Source organism: Hippoglossus hippoglossus, chromosome 21, assembly GCF_009819705.1.
Source record: "Hippoglossus hippoglossus isolate fHipHip1 chromosome 21, fHipHip1.pri, whole genome shotgun sequence".
Classification (NCBI taxonomy): Eukaryota; Metazoa; Chordata; class Actinopteri; order Pleuronectiformes; family Pleuronectidae; genus Hippoglossus; species Hippoglossus hippoglossus.
In genome coordinates this window covers 14,180,688-14,204,969 of record NC_047171.1, presented here as the reverse complement: position 1 = coordinate 14,204,969, position 24,282 = coordinate 14,180,688, and the positions used below count along the sequence as shown (strand labels likewise).

The 24,282-nt window shown below is 43.1% G+C and overlaps 1 protein-coding gene across 2 annotated transcripts in view; it reads right to left on the bottom strand.

Moving 5' to 3' along the window:
* LOC117755124 (multidrug resistance-associated protein 4-like) overlaps positions 1 to 24,282 on the bottom strand; it is a 38,964-nt gene that overhangs the window by 12,691 nt on the left and 1,991 nt on the right. The window contains exons 3-25 of one of the 2 annotated variants that reach the window (XM_034574657.1): positions 22,865 to 22,985; positions 22,551 to 22,775; positions 22,393 to 22,482; positions 22,132 to 22,295; positions 21,752 to 21,877; positions 21,316 to 21,565; positions 21,114 to 21,221; positions 20,821 to 20,910; positions 19,210 to 19,401; positions 18,956 to 19,050; positions 18,776 to 18,862; positions 18,598 to 18,694; positions 17,444 to 17,674; positions 17,081 to 17,212; positions 16,913 to 16,950; positions 16,497 to 16,591; positions 15,938 to 16,084; positions 10,292 to 10,371; positions 3,058 to 3,208; positions 2,347 to 2,466; positions 2,129 to 2,239; positions 1,935 to 2,035; positions 1,233 to 1,424 (exon numbers count right to left, since the gene is read on the bottom strand). In XM_034574657.1, the coding sequence (XP_034430548.1) occupies positions 1,233 to 1,424; positions 1,935 to 2,035; positions 2,129 to 2,239; positions 2,347 to 2,466; positions 3,058 to 3,208; positions 10,292 to 10,371; positions 15,938 to 16,084; positions 16,497 to 16,591; positions 16,913 to 16,950; positions 17,081 to 17,212; positions 17,444 to 17,674; positions 18,598 to 18,694; positions 18,776 to 18,862; positions 18,956 to 19,050; positions 19,210 to 19,401; positions 20,821 to 20,910; positions 21,114 to 21,221; positions 21,316 to 21,565; positions 21,752 to 21,877; positions 22,132 to 22,295; positions 22,393 to 22,482; positions 22,551 to 22,775; positions 22,865 to 22,985 (3,043 nt within the window). Of the gene's footprint in view, positions 1 to 1,232; positions 1,425 to 1,934; positions 2,036 to 2,128; positions 2,240 to 2,346; positions 2,467 to 3,057; positions 3,209 to 10,291; positions 10,372 to 15,937; positions 16,085 to 16,496; positions 16,592 to 16,912; positions 16,951 to 17,080; positions 17,213 to 17,443; positions 17,675 to 18,597; positions 18,695 to 18,775; positions 18,863 to 18,955; positions 19,051 to 19,209; positions 19,402 to 20,820; positions 20,911 to 21,113; positions 21,222 to 21,315; positions 21,566 to 21,751; positions 21,878 to 22,131; positions 22,296 to 22,392; positions 22,483 to 22,550; positions 22,776 to 22,864; positions 22,986 to 24,282 lie in introns of those variants that run through there. The other variant, XM_034574658.1, reaches the window with a different exon arrangement.

Here is a 24,282-nt window from a genome sequence, read left to right as displayed (position 1 = left end):
ATTTTTATTTATTTTTTTATGATAAAAGATGTGGTCACCACTTAGCTGCAATGCTGTTTACCCCTGAAACTCCAAAAATGTTTTGTGGACACACTTCACCCAACCCTCCGTCGGCATAGTGGTGAGTAGATAATGAGTGAATTTTCATTTTTGGGTGAATTATCCCTTTTAGTGATTTCTGATCTCATCTCTACAGGAAAAGGACTGAGCATTGACTGTGAGCAGGATAAATGATGTGAACCCAGAGCCTTTGTATAGATATAGTCTATTCACCTCAATGCCACTATATTTCCCGATTGGCAGTGAATGCGAACAAGGTCACTCTCAGCCAAGCCAAGAACGAACATTTTAAACAGTTGTCGGTGTGGATGAGTCTCACTTTCATTGGTGATCATTATTCAAAGATGAAAACATTCTACCTTTTCCTCTTATTTCTGACAAACAATGAACATAAAAACACACACAGTTCATGTGTAGCATGATAACTGGTGATCTTGATTTTCTGAGTCTAGAGATAAATAGTAATCCTTTAGCGAGATATTTCTCTCCAAACAACAGAAGGTCAGCTGAGATGTTGTGGACAGTCGAGTGCTTTTATATGATTATGTGAAGCATATGACTGTAGAGTGAGGGACACAGTGAATGCGTCTTGTACTGTAGGTGGTAGGTGCAGTTTTCCTTGTGAAAGGGTGTCAGGGGAACTGTCAGGATGCACAAAGCCTTTCACCCCCATGGCATCCGGCAGAGATCCCTCCCAGGGGCTGTCAGAGCCAGGGGCTCTACACTTATCAACCCATCCATTGTGAAATCAGCCGCCCTGGCCAACCATAGCCATGCAAAATACACCCCCAGCATTAAACACAATTTCAATCATCCTCAACCATCTCCCTCTGCCTTCCACTCTCTCTTTCCTCGCCCCTCTACCTTGGCCTCTTCTCCCTCTGGAGTGAATAAACTGTTGTCACCATCAGGTAGCTCAAAATGCAAATTGGGAACAAATGGATCCACTTGAACAGTCTTAATTACATGATATGTATTCCATGAATCACAAATGGTATAGTCCTCAAGATTCAGCAGCACAATATCCTGTCCCTTTAATAATTGATTTGAAAAATAATGCCACATAAAAAAAAAAAGAATCGCACCACACCTTCTACACTGGCTGCATATCAACCCGGGTCATGGGCTGTGCACACCAGTGAGCATGCACAGGTGGGAATAAAGACAAGAACCTTTTCTCTGGATGTGAAGACAACAGTCAGGTTCTTCAGGACCAAAGGCTCAGTGGCACTGTAAGAGAAGGCGACTCTGTCGAAGGTGATGGAGCCTCTCCTCGGCCAGTCATGTGGAAGCTGTTTGTCCGTCTCCCATGGTGCTTCACTCTCCAGCTCTGCATACTCAACCACCCTCTCCACCGACGTCATCTACAGAAAATACAACGATTTACTGAAAAACTAGAATAACAAAATATTACATCCCCGGGGGGATCGGAATAGAAATATGTAGAGACCAAGTCAATAACAATAAATAGAAATACAAAATATAGGTAAGAGTATAAAATTAAGAGATTGTGAAAACATATGTGCATTATATTACAACATATAAACAGAAGACAAAACAATAAAATATGCAGTATATACAATAATACAGTCTTTACATAACAGAAGATAACATATTATAAATAGGGTGTCTTGTGCTGACAGGGTGAAATACGTCCAGGACTGGTCTATTGACTCAGAGTGTCTAACACTCCCAGAGAGGAATTGATAAGTCTGATGACGACAGGAGGGAATGACTTCCTGTGGTGCATCTTGGTGAGACTGAAATATATTTAACATTTATTGAAACATTTCAGAGAGGAAATCATGATATGATTTACACAAATTGTAGGTTTGGTCAATATGAGTTAAGTGTTCGAACGTGAATATCCCCACCATGTTCTCGATCTCTGCGCTCTGTCTGACCCCCCACTGAAACATGCCGGTGAGCGTAACAGCATAAGACAGAATCAGACCCACCGCACCTGGCTCCAACCCTGTAATATCAGAAAAACATGTAAAACATACAGTCACATGTCAATAAAGTGTCATATATTTTTCCCCAAAAAAAACCAAAAAACATACAGTACCATCCCTGAGGTAAATGCAGCCAAAAGCAGTGATGGTGACAAAAATGGAGCAGATTCCATCAAGGCGCACAGCCAACCAACGAGAAGTAGTCAGGAACAAGAACCAGGCCTCTGTAAACAACCAGAGTTTAGATAATACACACAATATTAATTACATGGAATTAAAAAGTGTAACATTAGTTTAAATGTGTATGTTAAAGTATTCATTTTTCTTTCACCTGAGTGAAGATCTTGATATTCATCAAACATTTGCTGGAACCTCTCCTGAACCTTGAAGGCTCGGATTGTGCTCAGGCCTTGGAGAGAGGAGGAGAGGTGGGAGAAGACGGGACTCCGAGCTGAAAGACACGGATACAGACCAGCGTCAACCATCTGATCACATTCAACTGTAAAGTCAGCTGTCTATTTAAGTGAGCCAGAAATCATTATAAACTATTCAGGACTAATGTTTTGAGGTGTTCTGCCTGAAATGGGTAATTTGGTAATCAGCAGTATATGCACTTTAGCTTTAAGTTTCTGATTAACTGGTCCTAAATTTGTATTTGTTCATTTTACAAAAAACAAATAAAAACCTAAATGTTTCCTCTGAGCTCTTTGGCAGACTGGTTCCCTCGTGATAAAGAACAACACTTTTATCAAAGTGCATTTGAGCGCTCGGCCCAGAATAAAAAAGATAAACTAAAGCCTGCACTGGCCTAGTCATACACACTTGGCATTTTTCCCCCATTGTATGTGATGTCATGAACTCCCGTCTCTAGAGGAAACTGCGTGTGGCCGAGCCATAGGCCGCCACCACCTTTGGCCTTTATGCTAATGACCAGGGCTTTCTTCAATGGTCTATTAGCATTCCTGTGGTCCCTTTTTGTCTTTTGGCTCAAATGGACATGTCCACGCCCCCCCCCCAACCCACACGGAAAAGAAACATTTACTGGTAGACTCGAGGCGCTTGATGTCCCTGGAGGTTCGCAGGAAGTAGCATCTCAGAAACAGGAAAACGGTGAGAAGAGGGACGATAGGAATGAGGATCCAGGGGATGATGACGGCGGCCACCACGATCACTCCGATGACTTGGAGAAAAACCTGGGACGGAGGGAGAGGATGTGAGCACAATATTAATTAAAAAGCAGAATCGAAAGCTCCGCTGCTGCTGTGTGGGAACAAGAGAAAGTCTTTCAGCTCTATTTGTGCGAGACCAAAATGGACACAGAGAAAGGTAACAGCAGGTTGTGGGACTGAGCTTATGTGACTCACAGTGTGAAAGGAAAACGATCACGGCACTAATTCTCACTTAGTAACAGGTGAGAATTTACCACTTGGCCATTGCAGCTCATATCCCCGGCTCCCCTGGGCTTTCCCTTCAACACTTCTGGCCCGGTAAGCCTCCCTGGCAGAGCAGCCAGCCAACGGGCATGGCCACAGTGACTGGCAGAGAGCGCTGGGAACCACACTGTGGGTGTCTGATACATCACACTGAAACCACACAGCCCTCAACAACACGGTGACTCATCACCTGTCTTAGTGGCTCCGTGACACACACACACACACAGACCAGGATACCAGAGCTGCCTAAACAGGATTGGAGGCAGCGAGTGTGACAACAGCAAAGCACCCACACATGCACCGTGTTTAGAACAATGAGCATCTGACAAAGGATCGTCGTGGCCATTAATATTAAAGATTGACTGATTTTACACAAAGCCTACGTGATAGTAAAGACTGTAATGACCGACAAGTTTGAGGTACGCAATGTTGTACTTCTACTTCAATACATTTAAGAGGGAAACACACTTTTTACTCCAGCACATTTATCTGACAGGTGACTTTGCAGATTAAGATTTCTGTTTTCAAAATATATGATAAGACTTATGATGACTCCTTATAGACTAAACTATAATGTAAAGGTGATTTCATAATCACACTTAAAACCAATTTCTGCACTTGACATTTTTTCAAAAATTATCTCACTTTGTAGTTTCATTCAAGTAACATACCATATTGTACAAAGGATTTTCTGCAAACTTCTAAACGCAGGCAAATATATCCATTCTCTGATACAGTCAAAAGGAATATTTGTTACTGTACGGCAACTGAGATCATCCCCCTAAAAATACTCATTTTGATCCACAAAATCTGGATCATGATCCAGATCTGCACCAACTTTCACCTGTTCACAGATATTAGCATTTTGCAAATGCCTGATTTTTCTCATAAAGAAATCTGCATTATTACTTGAGAAATTCACAAAAATTACCAAAAACGTTCACTCACGACATTAAAGAAAGTGGAGGAAAGATATCCTGTATCCGCCCCCTGATCCAGATCAAAATATATCGGCTTCTTCCCTGACCCATAATGCATCCTTCCACCAATGTGTGGTAATATGTCCAGTTATGTTTTGGTAATGCTGCTAACTAAGAGACAAACAAACACAGATACAAAAAAAACATAACCTCCTTGGTGGAGGTAATGACAAGTTAGGTCTGCAGCCATGCCTGAATATAAAAACTACCTTGCTCTGACCAATAGCTGAAATTAAAGTAACCAAATAAATTCATTAAGTACTACGCTTGAGGCCAATCGTTCGAAACTGAAAGCTTAACTGTGTTACACATTTCATGTTCGATTGGCACATGATAAAATTGAAGCCTCGCACCCTGAAATTAGACACATCCTAAGAGACGAATCGTATAAGACGTGGAGATTAGGATCGTGAGGTTACCTTCAGTGGTCTCACACTAGCCCAGAGAGATGAAAATTTAATTTAGCACCTTAATTACAGATGCTATCTGCCACTTAAGCACACATTTAAGCTTGATCACTTTCAGTCGTAGTTTTACGATGAAAAGCCACTCAATCCCATTTGCCGTTCAGATAAGAGGGTATTACGAGTCTAACCATTGCCATAGAGGAGCCACCACAATCAAACAGTAAGTGGGAGCTGCTGAGCACAACTGATCCCGAGAATTTCACAGTACATAAGTTTCAATCTTAGTCTTGATGGAAGGCTACCAGACTGCAAAGTGAGATGGTGGCACATGGTCCATTACAGCGTGTTATCCATCCTTCCCTTGAGGGGAGCAAATATTAACTGAACAAATGTCTTATCGTGCTGTTTTTCTTTCACTCTGCCGCTGCTGGTTGGTGACACAGTGACACTGCCCATTCATGTTTGCTGGTTGGTTAATTTGAATTCTAATTGGGCCCATTTCAGCGGGGGCCGCGCAGGTCCGGGCCGAGGCCGGCTTATCTGACAGCGGGGTCGTCTGAGGGGACGGAGGAGGAGCAGGAACCATTAGATAGGAGTCTTGCCTCCTCCTGCTCCCAAGGGCCTCTGTCGCCATGGCCCCCGTTTGATGTGATCCATTTGGCGCTTATCATGTCAGCATCGGGAACACCGTGGCCCCCCACCCACACTACACACAAGATGACTCCGATAAACCCGTCCTACAAGCTTACTCTTCACCCTGCCCGGACCACATCCATATCTCCTCTGAAACCACACAGGAACCGAAAACTCCCACAGCCACATCCCACTGCACATAAAAGTGGAGAAAAGGATGAAAGGCTCTGTATACAAACAGTTTAAATAAAGAATTACCGCTAATTGCTCTTTAGCAAGAAAAGAAAGCTACCGCACGCATGTGATTCAATCGCTCAAGCAAACTGGGCGCGCTGCTGTGTCCAAAGACCATTCAGATCTCTGCTGACCCTAATTGCTTTATTTTCTCAATGATCCTATCATCTCTTTGATGTCCAAATAAACGTAGAAAATTGAAGTTAATTGCCATATTTGTGTTCGGCAATGATAGCGACTGTTGTTCCGCAGCAGAACATAAACACTTCCCTTTAATTAAACATCCCTCTGGACATGAGGAAGCAGTACGCTTTTTTTTTTTAACAAGCCCCTTTTTCATCCTCCCTTTATTTACTGTCACTGTGCAGTATTTTGCCACGAGGAAAGACGTGCAAACAAAACAGGAAATGAGGAAAATTGTATTCGTAAAGGAAATTCCTCAAAAGAAGTCCTCTGTCACTGCTGGAATTTTCTTTTTTTCCCTCTTATTCCACACTTTCCATGACAGAGCCACACAATAAGCTGCAAGGGTCAGTGGTACTGAAACAAAAACAGGGCCGTTCCACTCGGGCCCTGGAACAATGGAAGTGACCCAAACCATTCTCCGCTTTATTTTAGCATTAAATGCCAAGATGCTGTGGCTTTTCTTTGGGAGAAATGACTGTGGACACCTCCTTCACATTTTCCCCTTTCTTGGCCATTTTCACTTCATAAAGCTGCAGTCAATGTGTTTTGTGTGCGGTGAGGAGGGTCTGACACATACTGCGGTGGTCTCAGTCGCTGTCTACATTGGTGGCTCAAGTAGTCCTAGGATTAGGCCTTTGTGTGGAGTGAAAAGGTAAAAGAAGTCACTTATTTGGGCTCAGTCAAGCTGCTGATTTCCAACCCCATTTTGGAAATAAGAGAAAGGCTTTGAAATGCAGTCTCGCTCTCACAAACACTCTCCCTCCCTCACTATAAATCACTAGTGTCCGGCAAATTCATTCATTCAATCATTGCTCCTTTCTCTTCCTTGTGATAACAACAAAAACTTTTCAAATACACAAAAACCAGCCATTCAACACAAACAAAAGTCACTCACAGAAAGCACAGAACTCATTATCCTCATCATACTGACATGAGGTGAGATTGGAGATGAGATTGCGACTTTGTTATGTAAGTTCCCTAAAAACGACCCCAGACCCGGCCTGTAGTCTGAGTCAGAGCGGCGGCTGAGGTGCTGGACCGCATCAGCATCAAGGAAGACCACACACACAAACCCACACAGAGGAAGCTTTTGCTGGCCAGTGCTCGCCATCAAATGACCATGACTGGTATTGCTGAGTGGCCAGTTAAGACAACCACACACACACACACACACACACACACACACACACACACACACACACACACACACACACACACACACACACACACACACACACACACACACACACACACGTGTCTCCGTAACTTCTGAGGACATTACATTGTCTTACATCAATTTCCTGTAGACCAACTTTAACTTAAAGGTTCAGTGTGTAGAATTTAGTGACATCTAGAGGTGTATTTTCACATTGCAGCTGAATACCCCTCACCTCACCCTCCCTTTCCAAACATGAAGGAGAACCTGTGGTAGCCTCCAGTTGTCATAAAAACTCAAAAGGTGTTTAGTTTGTCCAGTCTGGGCTACTGTAAAAAACATGGCTGCCTCCATAGAGAGGACCTGCTCCTGATGTAAATATAAAGTATTTAAATATAAAAGGGTGAAGAAAACAACAATTTGTATAATTTGGATGAAACACACTAGTGAAACATCACTAGGATTATTTTATATTCAATTTCTGCGAATAGATCCCCTTTTACCTAAATCTTATACACTGAATCTTTAAACCATGGTTACTATTCGCCAAACCTTAGAATTTGACTATTTACATTATAGGGGACTAGCTTTTTGTCCCCCAGATTTAGGTCCCCGCAACATGAGTAATACCTGGACGGACAAACCCATTTTTTTTGTGTTCTGGTTTAGATTTGCACTGATGCACTGAACAAGTGTTGATAGATATTGGTATAAATTCGTCTTTAGGTTTCTTACCTTTGTGTGTCACTTGTGTTTTTCCACCTTGTTGGAGGACACAATGGCACTGTCATAAAACAATGGTCAGAGGGGGATTTATGGCACAGCCTATATATTTCCACAGAGGACCATCCCCTGTGTTTCTCAGGTGAACCTGTGTAACGCCTGGAGCCAGTGCATTCTTCACCTCCTCTGTCACCAGCGCAGTAAAGGAGCAGAGAAAGCCGGTGAAATCCCATCCCACAGCGCTCACAGTTACGTCAGCAGTTCTCATATCCCACAAAGCCACTGAAGAGGCCGGACACACAATGTGCTACAATATACAGACTCACACAATCCACCCGCCACTGTTCTTAGATAATAGCCATCATTGCTAAGTGTGTGTGTGCGCTCCTGTGCTGGGTTGGTGTCTGAATAGACCTGCACACCCACACAAAAAAATATTTACCCCCTCCAGATGTTTGTATGGGTGTTACTGCTGCAATGATTGACGAGCAAATGTTTATGTGCGCTTATATGACATTAACACGGGCGTGAGCAGGTGGAGTCTCAGCATAAACATCCTGACATTCTGAATTTGCATGGGTGGTTAAGAAGACCTGTGAATGCGGCCACGGACCCCACAGTTAGTGGTGTGACTTGGTCAAGAGCCTTCACACAAAATCCTCCGCTGACAGACCCCCGTGCTCACCCCTCATTGTCTTGCCCTCCTCCTCTACGCCCTCTGTGAAAATAGAGGCAACCCGGGATTTAAAGGTCAAGTCCGCACAAAAGCCGACGGTCCCGAAAGCCTGAGGTGTTTTTAATTGACATTTCTGTCTTTGTCCCCCATCCATAAAGAGCAGAGAGAAAGAGCCCTTTTTTCCCAATATACTAAATTACTACTAAATGAGACCTGTGGAAGAAATCAGGCTCTGGGGTTTAACCAGGTTCACCCAGCTTGAGGGAATCCCCTTGTTAGGCGGGTATGGGGGCAGTGCTGAGAGGCTGTGAAGTGCTTACTCCACCATAAAGGAGGAAGCTCCAGTGCAAATCCCCGCACAGAAGCAGCCTCTCCCCATAGGGAGAGATAAACCAGTTAGGGCAATTGTTTATGAAGTTTCACTTTATTCCCCCACTGACAACCATTTAAACAATGACTATAGGAAAATGTCCCTCCGCGAGTGAGCAACAATAGTCGGGATCAGTGGCTTTTCTGCCTTTCTGATACTTGGATAGAATAAAAAGGGGGAAAATCTTCCTTCCTGAAAGCATTAAAGGCTGCCCTGTGAAAGACACCTGCAAACAAGAGCAAGAAAAGAGCGCAAACAAAAGTGTTTTGTCCAAAAAGATGCCACCTTTGTCCACCGTCACAATCACCTCCCACTTTCTAGTGCAGCGAAAACACCCAGAAACAACATCCACAGGAAACATTTAGTCTTTTTTTAACACTGTTTGCTTATTATACGGACTTTATCATTACCTTTGTAATCAGTAAATAAAAGACCCAGTATGTATTAATATGTCGGATTGTACGTCATGTATGAAGTACAGTATGTGCAACGCAAGTCTGTTTTCAGTCATGACCTATTCTACTTTCCCCTGTGTTTTGTTGGACCTTATGGGCCGTCTACAAAGTTATTATTTTACTCCAGCCATTATTCACCTTATTATCAAAATGAGGGGAACTATAGCAGACAAAAAGCTTTTGTGCGAATGATCTTTTGTGCTTTCAGCATTTAAGATGGCTTTTGTCTAGCGTGAGATGGGTATCTGCCACAAACATCACTCAGGCATTGTGAGGGGGGGATTCTTTTTCAGCGCGCCTTTGTTCTATTCTTTGGCCCGAACCAAGGAGCCACGCCTGCTCCTCTACCTCGAATTGTGCAGCGAACATTCCCTTCTTTGTAGCGCTATAGGTGCATGAGCTGGCTCATCTCCGCAGGCTTTCGTGGGAGATGGCTGTCACAGTGGCAGGGTGGCATTTGGTAACCTAACCTGGTTACGCACCAGGGTGGCCCTTGGCTACCGGGCCTGTAAGACCGTAGAACCTTAGAGGTGAATTGCGCTGAGAGTAGGCAAGTCCCACTCTGGATGTGATCCACCTGACCCGTCCCCTTCCCCCTCCACCACCACGCACCCAGTTCCACTACTGTACGCCTGCTGATCACACTTTTTCTCTTTGACACTCAACACATCATCCTTGTCACCCCCCACCCGCTGCTCCTCCTCCCCACTGTTTTCCTCCACATCTGACCCATCATCCCGTGGCCTTCATTTTCCTCTTTGGCTCCTTTTCTCTTGCTCCGTAGTCTCCATACGTGTTCTCAGAAGATGCCGTTTCTGTTGTGTCACATTGAGGGGGCCACGCCCTCAGCCTATGTGCACACTTTTATTAAATCTGTGCAGGCGCTGGGCCGCGCTGCCGGGTAATCCTACAGTAATTGTTTCCAGATTAGGGGGCCCAGACCACAAAGCAGGTTTAGCCAGGCATGAAATGGCCTCCCCATGCCGCAGCGCCAGCGACCAAACCTGCCGAGGTGAGACTCACCTGGATAAAGTCCACAAACGTCCACGGGAGCAGAGAGTCCAGGTAACCGATGTCCTTTGAAAACCTGTTGAGGATTCTTCCTGGGAAACAACACAGACACAAATGAGCAGATCAGATGAGATCAGAGTGGATCTGGGCATGATAGAAGCACATATTACACAGCAGATTTTCTATTGGATACCAAGTATTCCATCAGAATTGATGCAGGAAAATCCGCTGAAAAAGGTGATGTTTAATTGTTCAGTGTGAGAGTACACATTGGGTATTTATTATATTTATTAAATCTAAATCAAATAAAGATTTATAAAGCTTTATATTCTTAAGCTTCTCCACACCCTATAAAAACAATTTTATTTGCTTTAATTTACTATTACCAAGCAACTGTTACCAAAGTACCTTTCGACTTATTAGAACGGAGCTTATACACAGAGTGTGATAACAGATGAAAAACACAGGCCAATCTAGATCAAACAATGAATCATTATTTATCTAGCGTTACGTAGAGACTGCCCTGCTCGGCTGAATACGTAAGGGAACCTTTTGTGCGGGAACAAAAGGGCAACAGAAGCCGCGTACCTGCCTTTATTTTCCGACTGCCAGTGTCAGTGACGTTAATTGAGTTGCCTCCAATCTGCTCAGGTGTTCATTATTTTGGCTAGTGGCTCGGCAGGTGCTGTGGCGGCCCTCTATTGTCACTCCTTTAGTAACTTTGCACCCCCCCCCCCCCCCTCTATTTTGGATCCCACAGCACATAAGATTACATCCTGGCTGGGTTCACACACTATTTACTGCAGGGTCAGTGATAGCCAATCCACTTACAAGACAACGCGCAAGGGAGAGGCAAGACAGAAAGGATTTTTCTATCTCGGTCCGTGAAGGAAGCCCCCAGACTCTCGGAGTCACACAAGAACCAGAGCCGTGGCAGCAGTGATACAGCTCGAGCTTCAGTTAGAAGACAATAAGCTGCTTGTAGTAGGTGTTTATTCTGTGTCAACGTTACTACAAAATGGCGTCACGTTTCATAATGTACTAAATAAACCAATTGTCTCTCACAGTGACATATCGTCAAGCAGACAATAATATCTGTCAGAGGATAGGGTAAATAAAGCAGCACATTTAGGCTACAACCCCTGATTAAGTGAAACCAAACGGGCATGTCGACGAGTTTATCCAGGCTCACAGAAAAGGCCGTGAAACAGGGAGGGATGGCGGAGAGGCACGTTGGCAAAACGTGACGGTATTGCACACTCGAGGCGTTGTGCAGCCATAGCATCACTGACCTAAAAGTTGCCTCCCAGCCTCCTGCTCGGTCCTACGGAGGTGGGCCCTGTAATCACCTCTCTCCACGGCCGTAAGCAGCTTACAGCTTTATCCAAAATGTTGCACCCGCCTAAAAACATGCATGCAGACGAGGCCGGGCTCCCCATAACAGCCATTGCATAAACCCAGTCAGAGCATTATTCCCCACAACAACCTAGCAATGCTCCAAATCAGCGCTGATTCAAAGTCAAGTGGCATAAGCATGTTGTACACTCGGAGGCAGACTAATCTTATTCACAGTGTGAGTGCCCCTTTAGCATACAGACATCCTGAGGGGAAGGTTCAAGCAAGGGGGCAGAGCTGCTGCGCTGTACGAGAGAAGAATATCACTTCTGTAGTCTGGGGAATAGGGGGAGTGCTTGTCAAACTGTGTTTGTGCAAGATCCAATAATATTTTATGTAATTTCACTGTCTAAGCCATAGATGACCCAAATCCATGCATATTTGGCAAACAATGCCAATAAGAAAAGGCTAGGTTTCTGCGGGTTACATCATACCATGGTTGGAGGGTGTTGGAGCAGAGCACATCACTCAGCTATCAGCTGTTTGACAAGCGGCTCAGTTAACAGAGAGTATCAGAGGGGATGAAGTAAAGGCCTTTCTCCATCCTGCACAGACTATAGAGGGGATACATTACAGTGATGCAGTTACACAAAGACATTCACTGCATGGCAATGCCTATGAGGTAAGATCGGTGTGGGACAATGGCTTCAATCACTATGGGTGGTTGTCAACAATATCACCTATTGTGCAGAGAGGGGTATAGACGTTTCAGGATATCAGCAGCATTAGTATCAAACAATTTCTCATGGTTTAAGACTCCAGGGGTGATTTGCACCACTTTTTTCAGATTGGGAAATATCAAGCCCTCCCAACTAAGGTGGCCCCTTCAGGTGGTGATATTAGTTGAGCAGGGCCCCCAATCACACTTAAAGAAGTGGAACAGTGGGGTCCGGCTAGAGCGGGGCGTGTGGCAAATCGCTGTTCCCTGTAAACATCAAGATAAGGGGACAACTCAGAGCCGCTCCATGTGTGGGCCCCGGTGCAGTTGGAGGGGCCTTTCAGTGAAGCGAGCACGATAATGAAGGAAGACAGGGGAGGGGGCTGCCAAGGCTGGAGGTGGCACAGCTCACCTGCACTTCCATGAAGGGCCCGCAGCAGCCCGGGGCAGCCTCCCACCGCCGGCACCTTGCTGCCAATACTAATACATTCTAAATCCATTCTCTCCGCTCACACCGCCAGGCTCCTGCAATCTCCTCTCCTTCCCTTTCATGCAATTAAATAGTGGAAGTGCCGAGCGAGGGGGAGCCCTATCAGCCACACTGCACACACACACACGGCTCCATCTCCACATTCAATTTACACACTTCGATATCATCATCCTCTCTGCACTACTCCCTCCACTTTGCTCTCGACACCAGCCAGAGCTGAAATACAGACATTAAAAACACTGCCTCTGTAAACACAATTAGAATCTCACATCACCGGCGACAGAAAATCTAAAGTTCCCAGTGTCGACGGCAGCTGAGTGACACCAGGCGCTGAGATGGCCCCACTATGCCGACGTGAACGGAGGGATGGTAGAGGCGTGTGTGTGTGTGTGTGTGTGTGTGTGTGTGTGTTGTCTGAAACTCCACTCCTTCACTGTGCTGATGAGCTGAAGCCCTGGCCTGCAGTCTCTGAGGGGATTAGCCCACTCAATGACACTAAATTACAGGGATCAACATCAGCTCAACACATCCACCGCTGTCTGTGCTGCTCTAACTGGATCAAATTTGGATGAACAGCTGTAATAAGTCTGTACTTATTAGCAAAATTGAGCAACGCGAATATATTAAGTCGGGCAAATCCACATAATGGAGGTAATTTCAGCCTTGCATTGGGATCGACAGGCTTCTCGCTATCATACAAGTTATCGAATAGTATTGTCGCAACATATAAAGGTTTTAATCACCAAAAAGCCCCAACTTGGAAATCAACTATCTCCACACAGCACAAAAGATAACACAGAAACACGATTCAAACGGCGCAGAGGCATTCAGCGGCTGATACAGAGGAGCTACAGTGGCTCTCCGTCAATCATAATTCACCACTGCTGTACTCTATTGTTACAAACCACATTCACAGAATAACAAATAAGACCTTTGTGCAGCGAGGCCTGAAATGGTAACCTTTAACTCTGAGGACAGCTATCACTCACACACACACACACACACACACACACACACACACACACACACACACACACACACACACACACACACACACACACACACACACACACATTGGGGCCCATTCAGCGGCAGCACACACATCCCTGACACATGTAAACATTTGTCAAATCCTTAACAACACATCGGCACACAGTAGGAATTACTCGCACTCACGGCAATACAAGAGTGGACGTGGAAGCAGCAGTGACAAGGTGGTGACAGTTATTTTTAAAAAAGGGAGAGTAAAAGTACTTTAGACAGAAGGGGGGAAAAAAAACAACGAGGAGGAAAGAAGAGAAAACGGCAGAGTTGACAACAGCTGTCTCTGTCTTGAGGTTTGATAAAGTGAATGAATCACCCAAAAATACAGAGCAGGAGAATAAAAGGAACACAATTCAGTGAAAGTTCTAAAAAGAAAGAGGTCAGGTTCATTCTTAATCTAGTGTTGACAGGATAAAAGAAACGGTGTGTGGGGCAGTTGTCTATAAATCCAGTCAGACACACCGTGCTGTTTGCCAGCCTAGAGGCCGAGCTGTAATGACTGGACTGGTCATACAATAGTTACTGATAGCGGCACAACAGCAATCAGATAGCAGTGTCTGTTAAGCCTCTCCTTTGCTGCACTATTAAACAGATTATTACATTATTCAAAGTGTTTGTTCTCCTCCTGTGTGTAGATTACCGGGCAGGGGCACACCCAGATAAGCTGCCAGGTAGTCAAATACGCAACACAACGGCGGCAGTAAAAACAAAAGCCCAAAGATTAAGACCTGTGGTGTTTGCACCAAACACTGCTTCGCAAAGGAAAGCTTTGTTGCTACACCCACTGCTAATGCCAGTGGAAACCACAAGCTCCTCAACACCCACAAATCATATTTAGACTTGTGTTACCAGCTTATTATGAGTCATTATACAGAGTCAGGTTCCCTACTTGCTGAGAATTCCCACCCGAGCTGATTGTGTCGTACATGCACCTCCACTATGAAAAGATTAGGCTGAGTAATTATCTGTTGACAGGTGAACAATGCTGCAGAAAAATTTAAGTTATCGAAGTGGGCCACTCGACAGTTGACTGTGGATACGAACGACAGACAGTGCTGACATGATTTCATCTGATTAAAAGAGTGTTTTTTAATTAATACCAAGAAAATCATGTTAAATCAAGAGGAGCAGAAGGTTTCACAAAGGATTCAAACATAACTTGAATTATTCTCGCAGTTTTAATCGCTTGTTATTTGAGGTGACATGAAAACACACCTGCAGAAATACAAAACAAAAAAAGAAACAGCAGTCCTCCCTGAGTAAAGACAGACATATTTGAAGTGTTTGCTCACTTTTAATATCGTGTCCACTCCATTGAGCGGGCGGCTACGGCCTACAAAGCTAATGAAATAATCAAAGATTTCTGATACAGTGCACAAGACAAATACGTCTGTATTTGCACGGCTCTCTTATCCAAACACAACACTGTCCAAGATCTACTGCAAACAGTATTTATTCTGCATGACTGTTTGCTTTATTTGTATGGGCTCTTAATAAGGACGATAACACTCCCTCTGCTCATTTTAAAACGCATTATGGGTAATATAAAGTCACGTTACAAGTGTTTTTGTTTTTGACAAAAAATGCTTTACTTCCCAAATGCAACTTATATGATGCCAGTTCGTTAACAATTAGATCTAAAACCCGAGAAAAGCATTAAGCCAAATAAAAAAATTCAATATCATTATATATTAGATAATTTAATTAAAATCAACAACATTTTATTATATTTATACAATTTTTAAATGTGCATAATATAAAAAAATATCTATCATTTTATGTGAATTTTACATTTTAATGTGCCATTTCTTGTTGTAAGATACACAACTTGATAGAAATGACAAACACTAGAGTTAAAGGGCAGGCACACGGATGTTTGTTAAGTGGATCACGACGCCACAAAATCAAGTAACAGTCTGCTCTCTAGTGGTGAGATGTCAAAACAATAACTTCCACAACAAGTGCAAACTAGACGTCACAATCGGCTCATCGCTCATACAACCCTGACAAATGCTACAAATCGGTTATCAGTTATTCAGATGAATACCTGATGAGGTGGAGAGCGGCTTACCGATTGGATTGATGTCGAAGAAGTGCACCGGGGTCCGCAAGATGGCGGTGAACATGCTGTTGTGCAGGGTTTGGGACGAGCTCACCAGGACATTAAAGAAAACCAAGCTGCGGAGGAAGCCGAAAACAACTGAAGAGGCTGTTAGACCTGAGGAAAGCAGAGGGAGATAATGCATCAGCACACCACAACGCTACACATGCACCTGTTCCAATATTAGCTTCCACAATTAAGGTGACATTATTAAGCCAAAACATATGTCTTCCACTTCAGGGTCTCTCAATCATGATTTTTTGACTTGAATGCTGATCCATCACTGTGGATACAAAGGCTGAACGAGGGAAAAGGGTGGGAGTCACACAGGAAGATAATCGGAGCAATCCAACAGCAGCTAACAAGAAAGGCGCTGCTATCTCCCTGTACAGCTGAGGCCCATGTACACATACACTGGGCCTTGAAGGCCTTGGGCCACAGCCAAAGAACTGTGGGTCTGTTCACTGAATGGCGGCGAATTGAGAGCCTCACAGTACATAAAAAGGTATGTGCGCTTCGTGGGCTTCACCTGCGTAAACACCTAGGTACAGGTCAAGGTCCAGCTGCCGAGGGAGGCTGCCATTGAGGTGCTCTGTCACATTGACGTGCTTCTGTTCAGAGGCCCTGCGAGTCGGCCACAAAAGACACAAACAAAAAAATCCACAAGGACAAGTAAACACAAGGAACAAAATAAAGCTGCAACATGAAGGCAAAAGAGACAAAACACATTCCTCCCATCCTAAAGTACAAGGTCAGTTTCAACAAGTGACAGATAATGCCAAGAAAAACAGTTTTTGTTCAGTTGTCTTCTATTAAAATATCAACCACTTCTAGTCTGTGGAAATATGTCAGTTATATGTCACAGGACCTGTTATCCATCGTTTTTCTTTTGCAAGATTTTTTTTATTTATTTTGGTCCAGGGTGTAAAAGAAACAAAATCTCACCAGCAAGCAAGCCACCAGTCCTGCAGCACGAATGTGATCTACACAAAAATGACAACAAATTTTGAGAAACAGAGAAAAACAAAAATAAAATCACATTAAACTTCTTATTTTGGCAATTATTCAGTATTATATCAAATACAGACCAAAATCAAGTGAAGAAAAACTCACATGTGCTAAGGCATTGAGTAAAAGGAGCACCAAGAGGACCAGGATGTTAGCACCTGCCATGAAATATTGCACATACAGACGCAGGCCGACGTTTCCCTCTGAGCGCGTCTCCTCCTCTGTTGGTCGCACGACCTGCAGATAGACGCTCGTGTCAACCAGTCACTCAGCACCGCACAACATCAAGCTACAACCGACAGAGAAAATGTGAGTATCTTCTGCTCTCTAGTGGTCGAACGGATGCACAACTGGCCTTTTTCCCTCCACCACGAGATGCTAAAAAGTATAGATGACAACTGATTTGAGCTTCTCAAACTCAAAACTACGCAATTAAATGATTTACTCAAAGGTCTGAAATGTACCTACCGCTGAAGGTGGCTCTCCTCCTTCGATCAGGGAGTAATGAGAGGAGGAAAGGGAGGACATGGAGGACATGGAGTTGTCAGACAGTGTATGGGAGAAGCGGGAGACAGTCCCCGGGATGGGAGTTGTTCCTTGTCTCTCCTCCTCCTGGTTCTCCTCCTCCTTAAGCAGGGAGGTGAAGTCCAGTCCACAGCTCTGCAGCTCCCTGTAGGTCCCTTGTGCCACCATCTGGCCCTGACCACGACAGAGAAGAGAAACTGACGTGATATTCAACCTGAAGAACATGTATCGCTGCCAGTATTGATGATATCGATTTTACACAAATCTCATAATCTGATATCCTAATAGAGGCTTCTCTATTAGTAATTAAAATAACAAATTGATGTAATCTTTATAGATAATATATATATATATTAATTAAGTACAAGGTTAAATCCTTCACAGAGTTTTAGCGGCCTTGTAAAATAGTGGTGTTTTTCCTTTATTTATTTACTGATAATCAGGGTGATGTGGACGTGGATTGATCAGATCTGTTAAATCTGATATAGCTATTATGTACTATTCTGACTGCAGCTGCAGAACTCAGGTAACTACCAACCTTTAAAAAGAAACCTTCAAGTCTTCAAGAGAGAATGTGTGATTCTCATGATGCAGACTTTGGGTGTCGAATAACTAAAAATGATGCTATGAGGCAGAGACTGTACAGTAGAATCAAACAATGCTAACGTGTGCTGTGTTTAAAATATTTTTTATAGAAAATACTTTGAATACTTAAAGCGTCATAACCAGTATGGTTATCAGTATTGTCAAGGTATTTTTAAACTGTGCTAAATGCTCAAAACAAAAATTCCTTAGAAATAAAATAACATAGCATATATGAAGTACCATATAAAATGTGCAACATTAAAAAGGAGGAATAGTGGTAATTTAAAATTTTTAAATGCTGAAGACAGCAAATTAGAGAACACTTCCCACGTTGTCCGCTTAGACAACTGAAATAAATCTGCAGCTCTGACATTGTGTTTTTTACTACAACCGCACATTGCTTATTGCGCCTGTGTCTTAGTGACTAGTAACCGTTTCATCCCTAGTGTCATTGTGAGCAATTCTCTTGGACATGAAAACTTTACTTGATGCAAACACAATTAAGAACAAACCTCCTTTAAGACCACTATATGATCCGCAGCCTTCAGATACTGCAGTTGATGCGTAACCAAGATGCGAGGCTTCTTCCTCAAAAGTCCACAGATGCACCTGAGTGAAACAAGTCATTTTGAGAGGAAATGACAAACCGTGAATGAAAACAAGGGGGGAAACGTGTTGAACCAGACTTACTCTTCAAAGAGGTGCCGGCCCACCTCAGCATCCACAGCACTGAGTGGGTCGTCCAGCAGGTAGATATCTGCATCCTGATACACTGCTCTGGAACACACGAACACACACACACACATATATGAAGGTTAGCTTTGTCAGTCACACCACAGATACAAATTACTGGAAAGTTATTCAACACACCTGGCTAAACTAATCCTGGCCTTCTGTCCTCCACTAAGGTTGGCCCCTCTGTCCCCGACCATCGCCAGGTCACCACCTGGCATCAGGTCTATGTCCTGAGCAGGGTCCAAGTGCAACTTTACCAGTTATTCACATTCACACCGAGGTCACTGCAGGTTACACGTGCTAAAACTGTGCAGATAACTGGCCGGCATAGCGTGAAAGTACAACGGGAAATGGGATTATTTGGGAACATGACTCAAAGTGATTCTCACTCTCTTGAGGGCGCAGGCTCTCAGAACTCGATCATACTTCTTGGGGTTGAGCTCTTTTCCAAAAAGGATGTTGCTTTGAATCGTTCCGGGTAAAATCCAGGGCTGCTGAGAAGTGTAGGTGAGCTCTCCTTTGACTTTGACCACACCACTCTCCTTACTCAGTTCTCCCAGGATGGCACTGAGAAGTGAGGACTGACATGTACCAACACACAAACACACATCATTAGTGTCTTTGACGTTATTGAAGCAATGTTTCAGCACAGGTTGATGCCGATGTCACTTTATAAAAACTGCCCTTCAGTCAGAAACAATTTTGTATGTACCAATGTATTGGATTTAAAAAATCACAACAAGTTCTGGGATCCCCCTGCTCTTCCATGAAAATCCCAAGTTAGGGAGAGCACACTTCCAGGAAGAGAAGGAAGCTAAAGCAGCTTAAATACAGGGCGCAATGTGAGCTTTACCAACCGAATGAAATAGGAGGGGATCAGCTGAGCCGTCAGCTGATGTGAGCAGGCACAAGGATCTGCTGCCGTCAGCTGATGTGCTGGATCGGGGCTGAGCTTGACGTCGTGACCGGCCTGAACTAAAAGCTATGCTCACTTTCAGCATGGCTCTGAAGACACGGCTGTCCAAAATCTACTGGCAGTTGCCATAACAACCACAGTTACAATAGAGTGTCCAGTGGAGGAGGTAAACAGCCATAACAAACTGTCTCAGGGTCAATAAGTGACACAATGCTGCTCTAAACAGGACAGGATTTGAGAATTTACAGTATGACTTAGGTAAAATATTGCTTCACAGGTGGGTGTGATGTGGTTCAATGAAGAATAAACTCATGTTGACATCTGGTTCACACAACTCTGGTGAAGCCAATCACCACCTGGTAATTCTCTTTTAGGAATACACGGTTGTTTTAAATTTGGTTTCTGTGGCGACAAGTCTGTGTTGACACACTGGTAGTAGAGTATTAGGGAGTAACCATAGCGACGGAGGGGGGAGTAAGCAACAGCAAATAGCAGCATGGTGGCGGCAATGATGGAATAAAGGCTAGGAAAGGTCCAAGAAAAGTTTCTGATGCTAAAAGATAAAATGAACTTGACGAGTAAAGATTACAGACTAAGTTATTACTCTCACTGCCAGAAGGGGGAGACAAAAGCACTGCAGATTTTAAGACAACTGGGTTTTCCTGAAACTTCTCCCATCAAACACATACATAACAGAAAACGAATTACTGCTCACTAAGCATCATCTCCCAGTTATAGAACCATTCCTAATGCACACCAATGATGAACAAGCAATTGCAAAGATAAGTATAATTTCTAGTTCAGTTAGTAAACTTTTTAATGCACTTATTGTAATTCCCTTTGGATAAAAGCGTCAGGTAAACAATATGTTATGTAACTTGAATTCACTGAAAATATTGAATGTCTCTTTGTATCAGTCAACTTTGCCTCAGTTGCATTTGATACGGCATTTACGCTGAGAACGTTAATGTCATTCATGGTAAATAAAGTTGATTTTACAATATGAACTGTTCAGACGATGCGTCTCAGGTTTAAATCACGTGTGTGCATGAAAATAAACGTGTGACTAGGGAACAGACCTGACCTTTCCAGCACCGACAGGTCCAATTACTGCCAAGAGCTGCTCGGGCCTCACAGTGAAAGACACATTCTGTAAAGTTGGATTCTCTATCATCTGTAAAAAAAAAAGCAAATGAACTTAAACACGGCCATGTCCTGACTATGCAATACGTTAAAGTCTGGTTTTCCCATGGATTTAACAATCTGTGTAGCATGTGACACCATCTAAGCTTAGACCATCGAGGCATCTAAGGATTACTTCATGTGATACATATTTAAGATAAAAGAGTGTGACCCATTTTCCACAATGCTCCTTACTTTATCCCAGTAGCATATTAAATCCTGAATCTTCACCACACAGTCCTTCTTATCTGCCCCAGGAAGTCCCCGATGTTGAGGAGCTACTTCATCCAACAGCAAAAAATTCTTTGAGGAAGAGTCACATTCGGAGCTTCAGTTTTCACAGACGATAATTAACACACACTTTACGTAAATATGTCTCCTGACGTGGCGCATTTACCTGAATCCTTCGGATGCTGATGAGAGACTCCGAGACCTTCTCTATGGCGAAGGGGAAGAAGAGTGTGATGGTGAGTCTGACGGCCCCATAGAAGGAAACAGCCATGAACACTCTGCTCGAGGACAACGTGTTCCCTGTGAGTACGTAAACGCACACGGTGTTGAAGATGATGATCTTGCTGGCGACGAAGAAAGACGCCATGTTCAGGCCACGCAGGTAGGAGCTTTTCATGATCTTGGAGATTTCCATTCTGTGCAATGACGAGACACGTCCATCAGAAAATGCTGATTTACTGTATGTATATTAGTATTGTTTATTTTTCGCATCATATACGACTAGTTGTTTGTTTATATGTTTGTTAATGAGAGAGACTTGCTACTTTTCTTTTTAGCAAGTTCCCTGAAAGAAAAGAAAACAGAAAAATATCATCAATTACCTTCTGATCTCATCCACCAATGCAACGAAAGGCTTCTCCCACCCGTACATCTTTATCACACGGATCCCAGTGACGACTTCATTCATCGTGCGTATTCTCTCGTCTGTTAACACTGCTGTTTCAGCCCTGCAACAGCGACAGAGAACAACAGTAGTGTTGGCGCCAGTGCAACAGCAACTTACAATAGCAGGAAGAATTGAAAAAGTTCATTCATGATATTTAATTGGGTTTTTATTTCAATTAAATCTATTTCTTTAAATAAAACAATAAAATTAGATGGTCAATTAAATTTTGTTCATTCATTTGAATTTACTCAATTAAATTAATTCAACTTTATAAATCAGGAAAATCTTTGATTAATCGGGTGCATGACTACAGACCTTAGTCTAGAGAACAGACGTCCGAACATGGTTTGTACTGGCATCAGGAAGAAGAAGACGGCCATTCCCGCAAGGCATGATGGGCCGATCGTATACATCAACAGTAATACCACAGTAGCTGCTTGTAGGGGGGCCACCCACAAAAAATGCAAGTACAAGGTTACCTGTAAAATAAAATAAAAAAATGATATATATATAAATGCGAATGTAAGATCTGGAATGTTGAACTAATAAGTCAAATGTAAAATTTCAGATAATCACCTCATCAAATTTGTTGACGTCATTGGAAACAAGGTTGACAATTTGTCCTGTGGTAGTTTTGGCAAATGCCTTGTTGCTAAGATGCAGAGCCTGTGCAGAACAAAAGAGTTCTATCAAGTTATAAAAACAACGGGAATTATTTATACACAGTGACGGACCTTCCGATAGATCATGTGGCACATGGCCACACGGATCTTCATGCCTGCTCGCTGGACATGGTAGAAGTAGAGATGATGAAGGACAGCCAGGAGCATGGCTGACAGTGAGATGCCTGCAGCACACATGTAGGCCTCATGGACTGCAGCTGTGTCGATCGGCTCACTCCTCTCAAAGTATTCGATCAGCTTCCCGAGGAGCAACGGCTGAATCACTATGATCACTTCCTGATAGAGAGTGGGAGGCAAGGCGGACATTAATGTGCTGCATTAAAACACATCTTAATGTTTGGTTTCACTTTGTGACAACACTGTACCTCTATGAAGATGAATATTCCAATTAGCGAGTACGATTTCCAGTAGCACCGAACAAGAACTTTGGAAAGTTTCGGCGGGCGCATTTCTTTCGCTGCCTGTTGAACTTCGCGATTCCAGTACCTTTGAAAAGAAGTGACAAGAAAAGCCACAGTTACATTTAGTCACTATTCTTTAACAAAGCAAACTTAGTCAAATTAACACAATGCGGGTTATTCCCAAGAAAGCAATGCTACTGAAAGCTTCTCGTAAGGAATCGCTTCATTAAGTAGCATAACCGTCAATATACAGCTTGTGAGGATGTTACCTGCATGGGATCAATTCTAGTACAACTTCAAAATTGAATATGTATATAAATATTTCTGAGACCAACATAATGAGAAAATATTATCAAAACTCTATTTTGAATTTTAAACTAATTAATTTGTTAAAATGTCCTTTGTTGAGGGTTAAGAACAGAGGATGTCGCACTTTGTTAAGCCCCATGAGACATTGTAATTTGTGAATATGAGCTATACAAATAAAATTTGATTGATTGATAAAGTTAATTCAATTATTATTATTTTTGAAATTACATTAATTAATTGGTTCTTTTAAATCATGTCATTTAATAATAATAAAAATGTTCTTCCATTCATTTGGTTAATTAATTAATTAGTTTATTTTAGTGTAGCCAGCATATCTATTTTTTGGAAAATGTTATCATCCATAAGGTATGTGTTCCTCCATTTTGGTGAAGACACACCAAGTTGTAAATTGCTGCAGTGTTTAATAATGGTGACATTTCAGTAAGAAAACTGTATCTGCTACGAGCCAACTGCACTTAAATCCACAGTTAAGCTCTCAACTCAAAGGCCTCCTGCCAGACTCGCGTTGTGTTCACACACAGATTTAAAGTAGCATATGGCTTCTCCTGACTCAAGGTCAGTGTGGGGGAAGAGCCCCCTCTCATGTGACAGGTCGGACAGTACTATTTATATACAAGTAGGTTCCTCTCCACACAGAACAAGTCTGATGTCACAGGTCGTGGTCACTCTGCTATTTAGGGAGGGTCCAGGCTGAGGAGAGTCAGGAGGTGGTGGAGACACTAGAGTCTCTGGTTGGCTACAATTCTGGCTATATTCTCCTTGAGGAGAAGTGGTCATTTTAATATTTATAAGTTATTTCTGGGAGTAAAGCTATGAGTGTGGTTTACATACGGGTGAGAGTGCCAGAGCTTTCTTCTTACTATTTTCCTTCAGAGGCACTTTAAGTTATTGTTGATGACTAGAAACCTTGTTGTGGGCTGGATGTCAAGAGAGGCCTCTCCCATCTAAACCTGAGTCCTGTGTCCACATTCACAATAAGGTGTGGCTACCTGACCCGTGGCAGTCCTGACAGGCCCCAAAAAACTTGAAATTTGAGTTTGGATCGGTCACAT